Here is a 16,277-nt window from a genome sequence, read left to right as displayed (position 1 = left end):
TTCTACAAACGCACCTGGTTTTCTCTGGGGGACACTTTCAGCCCATGCAACCGTCCAGCTCCGACCTTGCCCTTTCTCCTCAAACCACCATCCTTCCTATTCCTCTACTCTTCCCTCTCCCTTCTCGCTCTCGCTATGAGGACTCGAAGACAAGCTGCTTCCGATGTGAGTCTTCTAAACCTTTGGCCGCTCTGAAGGGAGTGGATGGAACGAATTTAGGGGCAAGACAAGGGGAATTCGACCGTTGAGCTCACGCCCTCCCTCCCTCCCTCCCTCTCTCTCCTCCCTTCTTCAACCCCAACCTCGCATGCTTTCTCTAGCACTCTCCCATCAACCGAGTCCCTATCGAGGTTCTCACTCAGATCTTGAAGTACGACTGCATCTCGCACTCTGATCTGCGATCCATCGCTTCTACCAACCGCTACTTGAGATCGGTGAGCTCTCCACCTTCCTCCCTCTCTTCTCTTCTCCCTTTCGCCCCAACAGAAGCTGACAGACCTCGGTACTTGCTGTCTTCTTAGGTTGCAGGCCCTCTGGTCTTCCAAGAAGTCGAGATTACGGTCAGAAGCAAAGCTTCCTTCGAACCTCTTGCCGCCATCGCTCGAAAGATGGAACGAGGCGAGCTTCTTCGGCTCGTTCCCTCGTTCCCTCCTCCTCTGCTCCTTCAAACTCTGGATCCCTCTCAATCAGCTGATCTGTATCCTTCCAACAGAACCCTCACCATCAAAGCATCAGCAGACGCCTACACCGTACAGGCCGCCGCAGCCTCGAGCAAGCTCCTCCTCGCCGCTCTTCCCTCCCTCGTCAACCTCACGTCCATCTCCCTTCCCTTCGGTCTCCTCACCGACGCCATCTTCGACCTCGTCTACGGTCGAGACCAAATCTCTACACTCGGAATCAGCGACTCGATTTACCTCTGGAACCAAAGGATCTTCTTCACCTCTCCCCTTCCTCCCTCTCCTCGAACCTCGCCCCTCGTCGTCCCCGAGTTGAACAGCGGGAGAAGGATCCCTGCAATCGAGTTGTCCGAGAGACTTTTACTCTTCCTTCAGGCCCACTCGATCACCGTTAAGAGGTTCTGCATGTTCTTCGCCTCTCCTATCGCTCCCATCGACTCCTCCTTCACCACGACCACCTTCCCCTCGCTCAAAAGCCTTTGGATCCGCGCTTCTCCCCTCGGCTCCTCCTCCGCCCGTACCTTCTTCGAGGACGTCGCCAACTTCCAAGCCGATTCGGGCGCTCCCATCGAATTCATCTACCTCGCCTTTGGGGATTACAACGAAGGATTCGAGATCGCAAAGGGCGAAGTTTACTCCGAACGACCTCCGTCTGCGTCGTTTCGAGAAGCTTGGAACGGTGCCAGAGTTCAGGAGCTCGAGATCGAGTGGTATTATCCAGGAGACGATGCAGGAGCGTACTTGAACATCGGAGTTTCGAGCAGGTTTCTCGCTGGGACGATTCTTTCGCCGTCGAGGTTGAGGACGTTCGCAGAATCGTACGAATTCACGTACCACTTCACGTTCGCTGCTGAACGATGCGATCTTCGATGGAGCGATTGGGTGAGTGTAGTCCTCTATTCGATTGTTGTTCTATGCTGAACATCTTCTCGTCGTCTTAAGGATCAAACCCTCCAACTCATCCCCACCTGCCTTCCCATCCTCGGAGTCCTCGACCTCTCTTGCTCCGTCACCCCTCTCCCCACCGTCTCAACTACCCTCGCATGCTCTTCCAACTGCTACAACAACCTCTCCCTCTCCCATCCTTCCCTCCATCGCGACGCGGAACTCGTAGGAGGATTCGTTTCGGTTTGGAACGCTTCGGTCGCTCTGAATCTCAACCGACTCAAGGAGCTGGGTCCTCGCTTCGATAGGAGAGGAGATAGGAAGGTTGATTGGTGGATGAGGTCTCCTGATGGCTGGATGGTCAACATGGTTGGGATTTTCGGACGGGATGGACGTTGGGAGAGTTGGGAGGACGAGCTCGGAAGCACTCCGTCGGCGGAGAGAATCTCGCACTGCTACTGTTTTGGGTGTGGTGAAGTGAAGGAGGGGGAGGATCCTATCACCGCTTTGAGAGCGTGTGGAGTGAAGGAAGTCAGGGACGCTTTGGCTGCTGGAGGTTTCGACTTGAACGAGTTTGACGCGAGGTGAGTTTTGTTTCCTCTCCTCTTGCTTTTCTCGGCTGACCTCGGTCCTTTCATCCTGTTCTTTTCAGAACTCCTACCTCGCCTATCGACCAGGGTTCCTTCGAGACGTTCTTGAGGTGCGTCGTTGTCGTCGTTGCTCCTCGTCGGGCTCTCTTTCACTGACGCGTCGTGATTCTTCCTTTCTTTCGTCAGGTCGGCCACTTGAAACCCTCGAGACTCCGATCCAGGGCGAGCCTTCAACTACCCGTAATGAAATGACGACGTCTCTTCGAGTCTTTTTCTGTCCCTGTTTGAAAGATTGAGCATTCGACGCGCCCTGGACGCAAAGCAGCAAGCTGGTCGACCTTCTTCTCCTCTCGATAATTTTGACTTGTTTGACAGCTGACCCGCTTTGTGGATTTCGAAAAAACTTCTGCTATCGGCGCTGGTTGAGAGCGACCTCGATCGATCGACGCGTCGAAAACAGCCTCAAGCCGCTCGCCCTCCTCTTCCTTCCCCTTCTCTACTCTTCTCTCAATCAGCGTCGATCTGAACCTCAAGTAGTCACATCTACAAATTCACAACTCCTTTTTCAGCCTCAATCGACCTAGCCTCCGAAGCCCTCCGTCTTCTTCGACCCTTCGATCTGCGTTTACAAGAACGACTTCCTCTTCCCTCACTGCCTCCCTTTGAGCAGTTTCTCCTCTGCCTCAACAGATACTCGAAGCTCCTCTCCCGTCTGTCTTACTTTTTTTCCCCAAAACCAAAAGCAAAGCAAGAGAAATCCGATCCCTCGTCCCTCGACGCGTCCTCCCAAAATCAAAACGAAGCGAAAACCTATCTATCCTCCTCCCCTCTCCCAGCCCCAAGCAGATAAACCTCCCTCTAAATAGCACCGATAATCAACTGCACCGCCGCCTCCTTCTCGGCTCTCACCGACAACTCCAGCGTCACTCCCTGGCCCGTCGAGAAGGTCATCCTGCTCCGAGCGAGCACCTTTCCTCCTCCTCCGCAGACGATTCCGGAGAGGTTGAGGGTGTGGACGGAGGTGGAGGTGGGGATTTCGGAGCCTCCTAGAGGTTCCATGCCGAGGACTAAAAGTGAAAGCGAAAGAGAGGAAGGTTGGTCAGTTTTGAGAGGGAGGAGAGCGGGAGGAAGAGCGGGAAGGGACGAGAACGAACCTTCGATGAGGGAGTCGCAAGCAGCTGAGGAATAGGATGAAAAGCAGAGCACCGGTCAGAACTCGCTTCGACGAATCATTGAAAAAAGGAAAGGACCAGAACCCAAAACTCACCCTTCAAGCTCTCCGACGAACTCAACGCAAACACCTCCGTCGCCGTCGACCCTGCCTTCAGCCTCTCCCACTCGCTCGCAAACGTCACATAACTCGGCACGACCCAGTCGCTCGCCCCCAGCTCGATCTCCTCGATCTGGTACTCGTCGGGGTATCCATCCTCCTCCGGCTCTCCCGACGACGGATCGACCTCCTTGGAAACAAACTTGAGCGTGCAAGGGAAGGATCCAGCGGCGTAGGACGTGGGGTCGTCCCGAGTGAAGGAGACGTAGACGACTCCGGGGGAGGAGGCGGAGATGGAAGGGACGGGGATGATAAAGTCTTCGGTGAGACCAGAGTCGTCGGAGGGTTGCATGAGGACCGAGACTTGTTCGAGGACGGTGTCGGGGATGGTGTTGGCGATGTTGAACTGATCAAAAGCGTCAAAAGGAAACGAATTAAAGAGTTTGGTCAGTACAATGAAGGGAAGAACAAGCTTCGAGAATCGATTGAGGAAGAAGAAGAAGAGAGACGACGAAAAGGAGCGGGAGGAACGAACCTGGAAAACGAGATGATCCGCAAACACATGCTTCACCGCTGAAACGACGTACTCCATCTCGGACTCGGTGAGCTCGACAGGCTTGGACGTGCTCTTGTGAACGGCTCCGTAGTCGGCGAACTCTGGGACGGCGGCGAGCTGGGACGCGTAGACGGATTGGGACTCCTCGGCCGAGGGAGCGGGAGCGGATTCGAGAGCGGCCTTGGGAGCGACGGCGGCGTTCATGGTTTCCAGGGAGGAGGGTCCTGTTGAAAGAAAAGAAGGATGAGCTTTCGTTTGGCGGGGAAGAAGAGGAAGAGAGAAAGGAGACGACGACTCACGAGCAGACTCCTGAGCGGCTTGCTCTCGGCTGATCTTGGGGATGGACCCGGCGTCGAAGGCGATCTCGGAGGCTTCGGGGTCGTTGACGTAGGCGACGAGCTTAGCCTCGAGAGCCGAAAGGGAGAAGGTGGCCTCCTCTCGAACGTAGACGTCGGCGAGGGACTTCTCGTGAAGGACCTTGAGGTACATCGCAGCTCGATCTCGAACCTCGTCGTCCACGTCGTCGAGGCATCTGTAGCATAGATGAGAACGAAGGAAGAGAGTCAGATTCGTCGACTCCAGAGAGGATAGAGGAAGGATCGAAGACGCACCGGTTCAACAGGACCTCGACCGACCTCCCGACAGCTCCTCCGTCCTTGTCTCCAACCTGAACTCCGAACTTCCCCAAGCTGGCAACGGCAGCGGCTCGAACGACGGCGTTCTCGAGGACGACTCGGTTGTAGATGTATCGGATGTACTTGGTCGGGTGAGGAGTCTTGGGTCCTTCGATTCCGAGGAGGTGAAGGATTCGAACCGAGAGCTTGGTGAACTCGCAGTCCTCGATGAACTCGCAGAGGTGGGCGAGGGCTGATCGTGGGAAGAGAATCGGAGAACGACGGGGGAGGAGTCAGATTCGTTTCGACGACGAAGCGGGAAGCAAGAGAAGGAGAAGACGAAACGAGACGCACCAGTCTCCTTGCAATCCTTGATGAACTTGATCATATCGAAGATGGCCTCGACGATGGTCCTCTTGAAGTCGTATCCTCCCTCGTCTCGGAGCATGTTGGACAGGAACGTCAACATGGCCGCCTGCTTCTGAGGGAACTTGAGCGAGAGCGACCGGATGGCCTCGACGACGATCATCTTGAACTCATCCGTGAGCTCGTTGAGGAAGGCTCCGATCTGCTTCATGAGTCGGTCGACAGACTGCTCGGTTCCGGTCTGCAGTGATGGGAGGAAGAGACGAGAGAGAAAGTCAGCTTCGGTGAAGGGAAGCGAAGGAGAGACGCGTCTCGGCTGGGCAACGAAGGAACGAAGCACAAACCTTGAGGAGAGTAGTGATAGCGTAGGTAGCCATCGATCGGTTCTGGTCGGTGATCATGTTCTCCATCTCGTGGTTGCAGCTGGCGACGGCGGCGGGATGGGACTGAGCGAGCTTGTTGAGGGTTCGAATGGCGGCGAATTTGAGAGCGGGTTTTGGGGAGGTAAGGAAGAGTTGGAGGACTGTAAAGGAGAGAAGTGAGAAGGAAAGAGATCAGAGTGCGCTTGGGACGAGAATAAAATGAGGAGACAAGGAGAGGAGAGGGAAACCAACCAGCGACGGGTCGGTAGAGCTCGGTAGCGGTAACGTTCCTCATGTCGCAGATAGCTCGAGCGGCCTCGATGTTGACCATGTCCGACTTGTGCCTGAGCCAGTTCTCGAGGAGATCGTACATCTGCTTGTGAACGCTGAGAAGAAGGAGAGGAAAGGGAAAGAGAAAAGGTCAGCCCTCCTCCCTTCGCGTCTCTCCTTCTCCTCCGTCCCTCCTCGAGTCGGTACTCACTTGGGATCCTCCTCCATCACCTTCCCAGCGTATCGAATCAACATACACACCGCCATCGGGTTCCTCAACACACTCGCCGCACTTCCACCCTTGCCACCGCTCAACTGCTGGATCATCTTCGTGACGGCCATCCTGTCCCCTTGCCTGATCAAGAACAGCAGTCCCAAAGCGTGGTACTGAGTGACGTGACTTGAGCTCTGAACGGCCTGGTAGCCACCTGGGGGAGGAGCTGAAGATCCTCCGGAGAATCCGAGGTAGGAGGAGGAGGAAGCGTTGGAGGAGGAGGAGGATTTGGGAGTGAGAGCTTCCGAGGCTTCGTTGGACCATCGCTTGATGATTTCTCGAGCCATGGGGTGAAGGTGGTAGGCTGAGACGAGGGAGGCGGAGGAGATGGAGGTGGATCGATCGACGATGGCGGATTTGAAGTATCGCTCGACGGACTGGATGGCTTGGGCCTGGAGGAGAGGGAGGGAAGCGATGGGAACGGAAGGGAAGGGGAGGTTGAGCTCTCTCGTTCGTTGTTCGTTCGAGACGAAGCAAAACGGCTAGAAACGAAATAAAAAGTGTAGAACGTACGTCGGTAATTCTGCAGAGGGCTCTGATCGCGTTGGCTCTGTATACGACCTCGAGGTTTGGCTGCATGTCCTTCATGATGGACGAGGTGACCATAATCACGTCCTCGGCGATGGGAGAGAGCTCTTTGATGACGAGGTACATCATTTGTCGAAGAGCAGGCTGCAAGGAAAACAGGTAGACATAGAGAACAGAGTCAGCTCTGTCCGATGAGGCAGCTTGTAGAGTTCTAGAAGCAGTAGAAACGTGGCCATCGTGGAGGTTTGAACTCGAAGGGAAGGAGGAAGGAGCGAGGCGTCGACCCATCCTTCCCTTCCCTTGAGCTCGCCTCGTCGCCTCTCTCTCTCCCCACCTCCCAAATATATACAAAGAAGATGCTAGCGACTCACATCCTTGTGCTGGAAAAGCTTAGTGACTCCAAAGAAGAGCTGGGTAGCTTCCTGGACGGTGAAGGTCTCACCGCAGTAGAGGAGGTAGACGATCCTGGCGAGGAGGGACCTGCACTTCCTGGGAGAGATGGGAGACTCGTTGAAGACTCGAGCTTCTTGAATAACAGTAGACTTGTCGTGCACTGGGGGAGAGAGAGAGAAGCAGCGAAGGGCAGTCAGGACGACGAGCGGGAGGAGGGAGAGGGGAAGGGAAACGAGGGGGTGAGATGGAAGGGCGATGGGCTGGCGAGACTTACGGACAGGTCCTCGATCTTCGTCGTCCCGCTTGGACATGGCAGTAAAAGCTGGAGGAGAAGTGGGTAGAGGGGAAGGAGGAGAGGAGCGAAAGAGGAGTGTAAGGTTGGATGGCCGTTTGAGAGGGAATCAACAAAGGAAGAGGAGAGACGAAACTCAAAGACGACAAGCTCTGCTCCTCCCTCCTCTTCTCTCCTCCCAACGGTCAGCATCCCTTCGAGCTCGACTTTCTCTTCTCTTCTCTTCTCTTCTCCTTCTCCTCTCCGACCTCTCCCTCCTCTCGCTCCTCCAGCTCGGTCGCCTCTCGTCGTTCGCCCTCCTTGCTCTCGCTCTCTGTCTCCCTCCCAAACTGGCTTCCTCGTTGAATCCGTCGATCCGACTTCCCAGAGAGTTTAAAGAAGAAGAAAGGAACATCATCCAGATCACAATGCCAGCTATCAACTGTCTACCCTTCTTGGCGTGAGTAACAGTTTCGTCTATCTCTCTAGCTTCTCGGAGGAGGGATGAAAGACGAGGGAGAAGAGGAGGAGAAGAGGAGGAGGGGACGCGTCTGCCGCGGAAGGAGGAGAAGGAGGTGTGACAGCTCGCCTTGGAGCCATCCTGCAGCACCTATAGACGCTCGAGCTATATATATAGCTCGAGAAGTCTTCTAGCTCAACTCCGCTCCTTCCTCCGAGCTCGTGTCTTCCCTTAGAGAAGCTGGACGACCATCTCTCCTCCCTCGCTCCTTCCTTCCTCCGCCTCTCTCTCCTCCCCTTCACCTCTTCGCTCTCTCCCTCCTTCTCTCTCTCTCTGTCTTCCTTCTCCTGACCTGCTTCTCCTTCTTGCAGATCCATCCCTCCCGCCACCCGTTACCTTACGATCACCCTCCTCGCCTTCTCCCTCCTCGGCGCCTTCCTTCGCATAACCTCCTCGGGAGATCCTCAGCTCGGAGAGCTCGCTTCCTACGGTCTCTTCTCCCCAGCCCCAAGACAGGACTACCCTTGGCTCTTTCTCGTACCAGGAAAGGTCTTCTACTACCCTTGGACCCTCCTCATCGCTGGTTTCGCAGAGGGAAACTTGATCGAGGTCAGCTCAAGTACCCCTCGACTCCCTCCTCGTCCATCTCGCTTCCTTCGAGCTGACTCTCCTTCGCTGCTTTCAATTCTTAAGTTCGCCATCTCTGCTCTTGCTCTTCCTCTATGCGCGAGGTACCTCGAGAGGGTATGGGGAGCTCGAGAGCTCCTGAAGTTCGTCGTCGTGGTCATTGTGTCGTCCAACATCATCGCCGTCGGTCTGAGTTGGATCCTCTTCTTCGTGTTCGGAAAGGCCGACGTCTTCCTGTGAGCTCTACTCCTTCCTTGAGTCGTCTCGGCACCCCTAAATGTTCTTCCCCGAGGAAACAACGGATGCTGACCACGCAATCCTCTTCTTTCCTTCTCGCAGCTACGGCTCGACGATCCACGGACTCTCAGCTCTTCAAACCGGATTCCTCGTCGCCTTCACCCAACTCATCCCTGAGCACCAGGTCCAGCTCTTCGGAGGAGTTATCAAGGCTCGAGTGAAGGTTCGTCTCAGTTCCCATCCCTTCATCCTTGCACCTCAATCCCTCGCAAACAAACCCTCGAGCTCGAGCACAAGCTGACCTTCCTTCCTTCCCTTCCCCTTTCCCCTCCCTCCAGAGACTCCCAGGAATCTACCTCCTCGTCTCCAACGTCCTCACCATCCTCATCGCTCAGAACCCGTACATCATCATCCAATTTGGATTCTTCACCGGATGGGTTTACCTCCGATTCGTCAAGATCCAGGAGGGAGCCGGAGGAGAGTTCAGGGGAGATCGATCCGAGACGTTTGCTTTCACGAGCTGGTTCCCTCCTATCGCTCAGTGAGTGCAGCGTTATTTTCCCATTCGTCTGGTTGTTCGTCTGCGGGGCTGGGCTAGTCGTGGGAGAGCGAAGGAGCTCGTCGAAGGAAGGACGTTCAGAGAACTGACCTCTTTTTTTGTCTTCTCTTTCCTTTCCTTCCTCCTCCTGTGGCGTTCGTTTTTTTCTCTTTCTTTTGCTCGCCATTCACAGTAAGCCCATCGGAGCTCTCGGAAACGCCGTCTTCAACCTCTGCGTCAAGCTCAAGCTCGTTCGACCTTGGGGAGACGACGCGTCGGGAGGGTACGCTCTCCTGCCTGGACCTGGAGGTGCTCGAGCTGAGGCTGAACGGCGTCGGTGAGTTCTCTAAACCTTTTTCTATTCTTTTCCTCTCGTACCTACGAGACTTTCTAGAGCTCTCCCCCACCCTCTTCTTCTTCTCTCGCCTCGTCTGACTCCTCCTCTCTCCCTCTTCCCTCCCCTCGCAGTGCCCTCGCCCTCAAAGCTCTCGACGCTCGAATGGCTTCTGCTCCTACCAACGCCACCGCCGCTGCCCCTACCACTTCCGGAGCTGCCTCCAGCACCACCCCTCCCTCCGCGCCAGCACCAGCGACGGTCGGAGCGGGAGCGGCCGTCAGCAAACCTGCACCTGCGAAGCTCGAGGAGCCCGCCAACTAGATTAGAGAAAAGAAGTGTGTTTTTCTTGTATGGAGGGAGGCGACGAGGTGGTGGACGGGGGAGGGGAGACCGGGGACGGCGAAGGAGGGGAGAAGAAGAAGAGGAGGACGCGTCGAAGGGAGGAGAGAGACGAGAACCTTACTGTACGATTCGCACAAACAACATTATACTTACCACCCCTTGCTACTACCTTCTGCTTCTTTTTGGGCTACCCTTTTCCTTTCTTTCTATCTCTTTGATTTGATTCGGTTCCCTGTCGCTTTTGTTCCTTCTTCGGACGATGAGAATCGACCTTTTCTGGCTTCGGCTCGACTTGGGGAGGAACAGGAAGGGACGCGAGTTCAGTGAGGCATGAGGAGGAGTTGATGAGGAGAAGGGTGGTTGCGAAAAAAAGGTTTGAAGAAGGTGAGGGTTTGAGTAGATTCGAACCGAGGAAAGGAAGGGAAGGGAACGAACGGCCAGGGAGGATTTTTTTTGGACGCGTCCAGTCAATCGAGTTGTCTCTTTCGATCTCAAGGTCATCCGTGAGTGAGTTGTCGAGAAAGCTATCCATTCGAATCGTCGTCAAAGAGCGTCAAGGAAGATCAAGGAGAGAAAGGGAGAGCAGAGAAAGGGAGAGCAAAGAAAGCGAAGAGGAAATCGAAACGAGAAGTGTAAAGAAAGGGAAACAGAGAGGGCCAGCGACCCGAAGAGCGAAGAAAGAAATGCGAGAGTACGGTTGAAAGGTAGAAAGACAGGATGAGATCAAACGAAAGAGAAGGGGAAGATCGAGGTGATCATCTGCGGGAAGAAGAAGGGGAGAAACCAGAGAGTCAGCAGCGAACGCGTCCAGTTTTGCAACGACGAGCGAGGATGGAAAATCGACTCACTCCTCGTCAGCAGCAGCAGCAGCTTCGGCTCCCTTCAAGTGTCGTTTGGGATCGGCCTGATAGACGAGACAGGGAAAGCGGTCAGCTTCGATTCGAAGTGCGAAAGGAGAAGGGAGGCGAGCAAACGCACCATCTGAATGATCTTGATCGATCCGGAGGTGACGACTCCCGAGGTATCTTGAGGAGTGATGAGAACTAAGAGAGAGATGAGGTGGAAGTTAAATCAGGATCTCGTCGAGTGGGCTCGAAGGAGAGGAACGAAAAGACGACGGTAGAAGACTCACCGAACTGGGTGTTGTCGGTTGCCTTGGCCGTATCCATCATCATCTGAAGGGTCTGCCTCCTGACGACAGCGTCCATGAAGACGTCGAACTGTGGAAGAAAGAGGGAAGGAAGAGGTCAGTACGAAAAGACAGAACGAACGAACTCGCGTCGCACCAACCTCCTCCTCCCTCCCGTTCTCTCTCCTTTCTTCATTAGAACCACAAGACTCACCTCATCGAGACATCGAACAGGGCATCCAACAGCGTCCCAGAACGAGAGAAGCAACGCCACCGTACTGAAACTCTTCTCACCTCCCGAGAGCTGGTTCGGGTTCTTCTCGTTCGATTGAGTAGCTCCGGAAGCAAGTTCGTCGGTTTGGATCTAGAAGACGATAGAACACGGTCAGCGGATCCTTCTACTCGGAGGTGGAGGAGAACCGACTCACTCGAAGGTTGAGAAGTCCGAGATCGTGACGGAAGAGCAGCTTCCCGACGAATCCTCGAACGGCGAGGTTCTTAGCGAACAGGACCTTGGCTCGAAGAGCGATGTATCGACGGAACTTGTGCCACTTATCTCCTCGGAGCTTGAGAGCCCTGACGAGACTCTGCATCGGACGAAAGCAATCGAGGGAGGAGACGAGTCAGCGACGCGTCGAGACAGAAACGAGGGAGGGGGGGAAGAGGGGTCGACTCACGAGATGGAGTCCCTTCATCTCCCCAATATCCTTCTTAGCCTTCTGATAAGCCTCGGAAGCCTTGGTGAGAGCATCCGTAGCCTCTCCGAGACTCAGACCGACGCTGTGAGAGAGGACGAGGGGAAACGAACAGACCGTGTCAGCCTTCGAGCGACGAGTCGAAGCGAAGGCAAACCGAGAATCATAGAGACTCACTCCCTCCTCTTCTGCTGGATACTCTTCTTCAATCCACTGATGTCTCCCTCGATGGCTTGCTGAGATCGGGTCGACTCGATTCGGTTGGGATGAGTGAGACGCTGCAGCAGCCGACGAAAGGAAGACGCGTCCGTCAGATCTTTCTCCATGTTCGAACTGTCCTCTAACAAGGGAGAGACTCACGACCTGGTTCGTCCACTGGTCGACCTCCTCACCGATGACCTCCTTATCTGCCTCAGCCTGAGCCATGTCCCGCTCGTGGACGACGAGCTTGGCCTCAAAGTGCTTGGTGTCACTCTGGATCTGCAAGAGGTCCTGAGCGAACTTGACGATCTTATCCTACACGAAGTGAAGTGAGAGAAGAAGAGAGAGAGAGAAGTCAGCGAACCCGAAGGAAGGAAGGAAGAGCGACGGGACGGGACGAAGAAGGAAACGAGGACGATGAAAGGAAGACCGACCTCGAGCACCTTCAAAGTCTTCTCATCAGCAGATTCCTTCTTCTTCAGTTCGGATGCTCGATTCAGCAGAGGTGCAGCGTTCTCGTTGAGTCGCAGGGTGTTGTCATCGTAGTCTCGAAGTTGATTCTTGAGGTCATCTCGAGCTTCAGTCTTCTCCTGCATGATTGACGGACGAAAGGCGAGATAAACGACGATTCAGCAAAGATAAGAGAGACGTAGAACGGGAGAAGAGGGTGAAGGGAAGAGAAGACGAACAGCGATCATATCGTGGAAAGCAGCGATGTTCGGAGGATCCTGATCTCGATTCTGATCGATGAGAGCGGCGATGTTGGACTTGTGCTTCCTGATCTCGGACGAGTGACCATCGATTTGTCGCTGAGAGAGTCCCGAAAGGCAAAATGGAGTTAGCGTTCCTCACTCGACAAAAGGAGAAGGACGGAGGACGGGAAAGAGAGACGCACCATGAGCTTCGACATGCTTTGCAAGACCTGTTTCTCCGAAGCCATGATGTTGTTTCGTTTCTGGACCATCTCGTCCCTGATACGACGGAGGCCTTCGATTTCGATGTTGACGGCCCTGGGTGGGGAGGGAGGGAGGGAGAGGGAAGAAGTCAGCGATAGGCCTTCAACGCGACGAGGTTGTCGCAGAGATCGAGAGAGAGAAGGTACTGACTGAATCTCAGCCTCGTGGTCGGCGACGAAAAGATTGGGTTTGTTCCACCTGGTGCTGAAGTTCGACGAGACGGTTCCTTGCCTGAACGAGATCGAAGAAAGACGCGTCGAGGAAGAAGCGAAGAAGGGGAGATCAGCCGTCTCTTCTTCTCGATCACCTTCGGTTGCTGGCGAAAGCGAGAAAGGAGACGACTCACTTGACCGAGACCTTGTAAAGAGGCTGCATCGAAACCGTCGAAGCTCCCTCTCCAAGCTTCGTCGCAGCGTTCGAAGCCTCCTGTCGAGTCTCGAAGATGGGTGTTCGCTCAGCGGAAGCTCGATCGACGAGGATGTTTCGAACGTGGATGTTGGGGATCTGCCGAAGCACAACGAGAAAGGATCAGTAAAGGGGTACGAGAAGAAAGGTTGAGCCGAGCGGAGGAAGAGAAAGGGAAATGCACCTCGAGGACGGAAAGCAATGTCGTGTAGTTGTGTCTCGAGAGGTCTCCAGAGCTGATATCGAGGGTGGGATCGGGGTTGAAGATGATGATGGGTGGGATTCCTCGATCGACGTTGAATCGCCTGAGAACGAGGGAAAGAGGAGACAAGATCAGCGAGAACAGACGACCAAACCTCTCGAACGAACGAAACTCACAACTGATGCTTCTGACCGAACTCCCTAAACATCTGCCTCAACGTGTTCGCATCGCTCGCCTTCGTCACCGCAAAACTCGACAAGATGCTCCCCAGATGACTACGCACGACCTCTCCATACCTGGGGTCCTTCAACTTGACTCCAACTCCCAAAGGTCCGATCGGCGTCTGACCCTGCCACCTCCTCCTCGAGACCTCCTGGACGAACGCAGCGATGTTGTTTCCGTAAGGAGCGTAGGGTCCTCCTCCTCGAGATCCTTCGAGTTGGTGCTTCCGAGCGATAACGGAACCGGAGTGGTGTTCGTGAGCTTGTCGGGAGGCTTCGACCTCGTCGAGTTGGTTCTGGAAAGAGAGTCGTTGTTGCTGGAGGGCAGCGTGTTCGTCCTGGAGCATGGGGAAGCGAGCTTCGGCTTTGTTCATCTGGTGAGTGATGGTCTGTGGGAGGGAAGAGCAGGGAGGGAAGAGCAACGAAGAGAGGGTGGGAGGGAAGGCAAAGTCAGACGAAGATCGAGACGCGATGAGACGGAACGTCGAAGAGAGAGAGAGAAACGTACCTCGATCTGCTGCTGCCTCGCTTCCTTCTCAGCACTGTTATCCACCGCCAACCTAGCCGTCTCCGCATCGATCTGCTTCTGGTAGCCGGCGATCTCGTGCTCGAGGACTCTGATGTTCTGCTGCATCTCCTTCGACTCGGACTACGATCCAACGAACAGCCAACGGGAAAAGCAAAAGCGAAACGTCAGTCTCGAGGGCGAAGAGTACGAGACGGACAGACTAAAGAGAAGATTCAAACACACCCCCATCTCCTTCGATTCCACCCTCATCTTCTTCAACTTGGCCGCCGTCTCCTGCATTTCGAATCGGGTCGGCTCCAGCTGATTCTGCAGCTCTTCTTGCTTGCGTTCGAGTTCGTGAGTGTTGGCTTTGACTTCTTCTGCTTGAGTCTGTAGATGCAAGATGAAGGTTGAAAAATGGAAAGAAGGCAGAAGAGCGTCAGCGGACGAAGGAACGAACGACCAGGACGAGAGAGCGACGCGACGAAAGAGAACGAAACCGAAACGTACCGACAACTTCTCCATCTCGGTCTTGGTCTTCCTAATCTTCTTCTGCTTATCAGCAATGATAGCTTCCTTCTCACCGAAGTCCTGTGAACCCAAAGACGGCAGAGATAGAGTAGGAAAATGTCGTCGGGTCAGCACGCGTCTCCCTGTCCTCGTCGTCTCTCCGTTCTTCTTCCGCCCGAACCCGATCCCAAATCCACAGGACTTACCTTCTCCTTGTTGATAACCATCCTCCAAGCAGCCTCTCCCTCCACCATGATCAAATTCTGCTCCAACTGAGCTCCAGCCTCGACGGTGAGGACCTTCTTCTCCGCCGCTCGAACGGTCTCCTTCATCTCGGGAAGAACGACCTCCTTCTGACGAAGAGCGGTGTGGATGGTGTCGATATTGACTTTGACGAGATCGTACTCTTCCGAGAGTTGAGCGAGGGAGGTTCCTCTGAGGAAGAACTGCGACGGAGCAAACGAGGAGGAGAGAAGGAGACGTGAGTTGGGCTCGAGGAGGACGACGAAGGCGGAAGGGACGGCTCGAACGTACATCGTACTTCTCCTTAGGACCCGAGTTGGAAAGGAAGGCTCGAGCAGCGTCTTGGGAGAGGACGTTGATGGGGTTGTCGACCTGAGAAAGACGCGTCAAAGAAGGTCAGCGCGTCTCCTTTCTTCCTTCCTCCCCCTCTTCCCACGCTCCTACGAAATCCAAAGTTCAACTCACCTGGATGTTCATATGATCCAGCACCCTATCCAACTCATCCCTTTTGCTCGAGATCGTCTTCTTCTCCTTCCCTTTCGGCCCAAGACTCGACTTGATCTTGTAGGTCGAAGCCGCCCCGGTTCGATGAATCGCTCGAGCAACGATGATCTCGTCTCCGTAGACGTCGTGACGGTAAGCTTCAGGTCCTTGGTTCTTGAGATGGACGGTAACGAGAGCTTGACTGAGAAACGAACGCGCAAACGAAAACACGAAGGGTGTGAGAAGGGAGAAGGAGGAGGGAGGGAAGGAGAAAAGGGTTGAGCTCACTCCTTTCCGGTCTGAATGAATCCCTTGATGCCTGCTCCTCGACCAGTGGCTGAGGCTTTGGCTCCGAGAGCAACGGTGATGGCGGTGAGGACTGCTGATTTCCCACCTGAAAGAAGAGTAAATGCGCGAAGGCGAGGGGAGGTGGTGAGCTCGGAGAGGAAGGAAGGAACGAAGAGGAGCTGAGGGAGGATCCGAGACTCACTTCCGTTCTTTCCAGTGAGGAAGTTGATCTGAGGTCCGAGGTCGACTCTGTAGAGAAGACGACAGAGGTCAGCTTCAGCTCGAGAGAAGGGGGGAGGAGAGAGAGCACGTACTCGAGGAAGGTGTGGCACATGAAGTTGTCGAGAACGACTCGAGTGATGATTCCCATTTGAGCGATTTGCTGATAGAAGATGCGATATCAGCTCCAACGTATAAAGTCCCTCTAGAGTTTCCTGTACTCACTCCTATCTCCTTAGCCGACCCTCGAGCGTCAATCTCTGCCATCACGTTCGCCTCCTCCCTCTTCTCGTACGCTGCATCCTCCTCTTCCTCGTCTCGCTCCTCCTCCTCCTCCTTCATCTCCACATCCTCGGCCTCTTCCTCCTCATCAGAGTCATCTCGGACGACCTTCTTTCCCTTGCCGTTCGAAGAAGTGGAAGTCTTGGGTTTCTTGGACTGGAAGAGGGAAAGGGAGCAAAGGAAGGGAAGGAGGTGAGCTCGAGCGTCTTCGAAGAAGGAAGCTTGTAGAGTACGCACTGAAGAAGGTTGAGGTTTCACGTCCTCCTCGTCATCGTCTGAGATCTCTTGAGGTCTCTTCGCCATCCTAAAAGAGGAGAGAGAAAGGAAAGGGAAGAAGA

General features: G+C 54.7%; 4 protein-coding genes across 4 annotated transcripts; 2 read left to right on the top strand and 2 right to left on the bottom strand.

Moving 5' to 3' along the window:
• The first annotated feature begins 122 nt into the window (after window positions 1-122).
• BDY24DRAFT_432599 (uncharacterized protein) lies at window positions 123-2,563 on the top strand. The gene is made up of 6 exons (XM_076644090.1): window positions 123-165; window positions 321-434; window positions 522-1,559; window positions 1,620-2,146; window positions 2,215-2,262; window positions 2,339-2,563. The coding sequence occupies exons 1-6, from the start codon at window positions 136-138 to the stop codon at window positions 2,349-2,351; spliced, it is 1,770 nt and encodes a 589-aa protein (XP_076500582.1). The 5' UTR covers window positions 123-135; the 3' UTR covers window positions 2,352-2,563.
• Window positions 2,564-3,010: 447 nt separating this feature from the next.
• On the bottom strand, window positions 3,011-7,096 carry SEC21 (coatomer subunit gamma; the record flags this gene model as incomplete). Its single annotated transcript, XM_076642919.1, has 13 exons — window positions 3,011-3,219; window positions 3,307-3,330; window positions 3,420-3,828; window positions 3,958-4,202; window positions 4,278-4,510; window positions 4,590-4,845; window positions 4,947-5,199; window positions 5,303-5,481; window positions 5,573-5,706; window positions 5,802-6,256; window positions 6,378-6,536; window positions 6,764-6,945; window positions 7,060-7,096. 13 exons carry the CDS (start codon window positions 7,094-7,096, stop codon window positions 3,011-3,013), a joined length of 2,775 nt encoding a protein of 924 aa, XP_076500581.1.
• Window positions 7,097-7,263: 167 nt separating this feature from the next.
• BDY24DRAFT_374790 (uncharacterized protein) lies at window positions 7,264-9,888 on the top strand. Its single transcript, XM_076638473.1, has 7 exons — window positions 7,264-7,516; window positions 7,888-8,125; window positions 8,210-8,379; window positions 8,483-8,603; window positions 8,719-8,921; window positions 9,112-9,255; window positions 9,387-9,888. Exons 1-7 carry the CDS (start codon window positions 7,485-7,487, stop codon window positions 9,574-9,576), a joined length of 1,098 nt encoding a protein of 365 aa, XP_076500580.1. The 5' UTR covers window positions 7,264-7,484; the 3' UTR covers window positions 9,577-9,888.
• Window positions 9,889-10,109: 221 nt separating this feature from the next.
• On the bottom strand, window positions 10,110-16,273 carry BDY24DRAFT_374788 (uncharacterized protein). Its single transcript, XM_076638472.1, has 27 exons — window positions 16,177-16,273; window positions 15,883-16,095; window positions 15,753-15,820; window positions 15,641-15,687; window positions 15,439-15,544; window positions 15,133-15,352; window positions 14,959-15,039; window positions 14,631-14,870; window positions 14,425-14,505; window positions 14,158-14,304; window positions 13,915-14,055; window positions 13,362-13,795; window positions 13,168-13,288; window positions 12,925-13,082; window positions 12,729-12,809; window positions 12,518-12,632; window positions 12,312-12,431; window positions 12,057-12,212; window positions 11,782-11,937; window positions 11,599-11,699; window positions 11,404-11,506; window positions 11,155-11,313; window positions 10,941-11,090; window positions 10,730-10,817; window positions 10,576-10,640; window positions 10,446-10,501; window positions 10,110-10,356 (listed from the first exon to the last, which is right to left on the bottom strand). The coding sequence occupies exons 1-27, from the start codon at window positions 16,240-16,242 to the stop codon at window positions 10,353-10,355; spliced, it is 3,477 nt and encodes a 1,158-aa protein (XP_076500579.1). The 5' UTR covers window positions 16,243-16,273; the 3' UTR covers window positions 10,110-10,352.
• Window positions 16,274-16,277: the final 4 nt, after the last annotated feature.

Source organism: Mrakia frigida, assembly GCF_051309035.1.
Source record: "Mrakia frigida strain ATCC 22029 unplaced genomic scaffold BDY24scaffold_2, whole genome shotgun sequence".
Lineage (NCBI taxonomy): Eukaryota > Fungi > Basidiomycota > Tremellomycetes > Cystofilobasidiales > Mrakiaceae > Mrakia > Mrakia frigida.
This window is presented reverse-complemented; position numbering and strand designations above follow the sequence as displayed.